Here is a 946-nt window from a genome sequence, read left to right as displayed (position 1 = left end):
GCAAAAGGGCAATGTAGTGAAACTAGCAGGGGACTAAACATCGAGCATGTAAGGCTTTTGTTTTACTGGATCATCAGAAGTCATGTCTGTTACAGTGATCTGCAGCAAATAGGAGCAATTCCTCCACTGTTGCAATTCTTTTTAGAAGATACTCCTTCACACTACCAAGGAGCAGGACCCCCTTCCCCCTTTCTCTTTCTGAGTGTCCAATTATGTTTTCCTTTGAGTGAGAACCGAATATAACATGCTTCCCAAAGTTAAATTAATTGAACTGAATGGCAACTAAGTAAGTACCTAAACAAAAGAAAACGTATCTTGCTCCCATTCCTCTATTCAGCTTTTAAATCTTTATTTTCTGTTCTGTTCCCAGACGTGCCACGTATGTGGTAATTTTGTTTTTTTCTGGTAATTTTTATTTCCCCAGGGAAAGAAGAGTACTGTCAGAGAGGACACTGCTCAATTACCCTCCGAGGTACTGCACGCTCAAAACAAAGAGCGGAGACTTATCTTCTCTTTCCTATCGCTGAAATTAGAAAAACAAAAGAGAAAAGGAAAAAAGCAAAAAAAGGAGCACTTTTGGTTGATGCAAAAACCTAATTACTAGCTCATGCCTTGCTTTAATTGCCGGCTCGGTGATCTCATTCTTTCTGCCGCCCCACTAGCCAGCAGCCCTTCTCGTCTACCACGGTGAAAACAGACGTTAACCGGCTCCGCGGAACCTCTTCCCGATCCGGCATCGCCCAGCACGGAGTTTCGACCATGGAGAGAGCGGAGCCGGCCCTCGCCAGTCACCGAAACACCCCGGCGCGTTTCGCACCGACCCACCGCGACCCCCGGCCCCTTTCGCCGGCTCCTCAGGGGAGCCCGACCTCGCTCGGCAAAGACCAAACACAGTTTGAACAGTACGAACAGGACCTGGTTTAACTCCTTCCCACCCCTCGGGAGC

At 47.6% G+C, this 946-nt stretch overlaps 1 protein-coding gene across 1 annotated transcript in view; it reads right to left on the bottom strand.

Annotated features, from left to right (window-relative positions):
- The window catches only part of LOC104277423 (transmembrane protein 200C-like), a 3,909-nt gene extending 3,172 nt beyond the window's left edge, over positions 1-737 (bottom strand). The window contains exon 1 of the mRNA XM_009874050.1: positions 700-737. Within this exon, the coding sequence (XP_009872352.1) occupies positions 700-737 (38 nt within the window). The remainder of the gene's footprint in view (positions 1-699) is intronic.
- Between the last annotated feature and the right edge of the window lie 209 nt (positions 738-946).

Source organism: Apaloderma vittatum, unplaced genomic scaffold (assembly GCF_000703405.1).
Source record: "Apaloderma vittatum isolate BGI_N311 unplaced genomic scaffold, ASM70340v1 scaffold29537, whole genome shotgun sequence".
In the NCBI taxonomy this organism is placed as follows: domain Eukaryota; kingdom Metazoa; phylum Chordata; class Aves; order Trogoniformes; family Trogonidae; genus Apaloderma; species Apaloderma vittatum.
The sequence above is the reverse complement of the archived record's forward strand: the minus strand, read 5'-3'. Positions and strand labels throughout refer to the sequence as shown.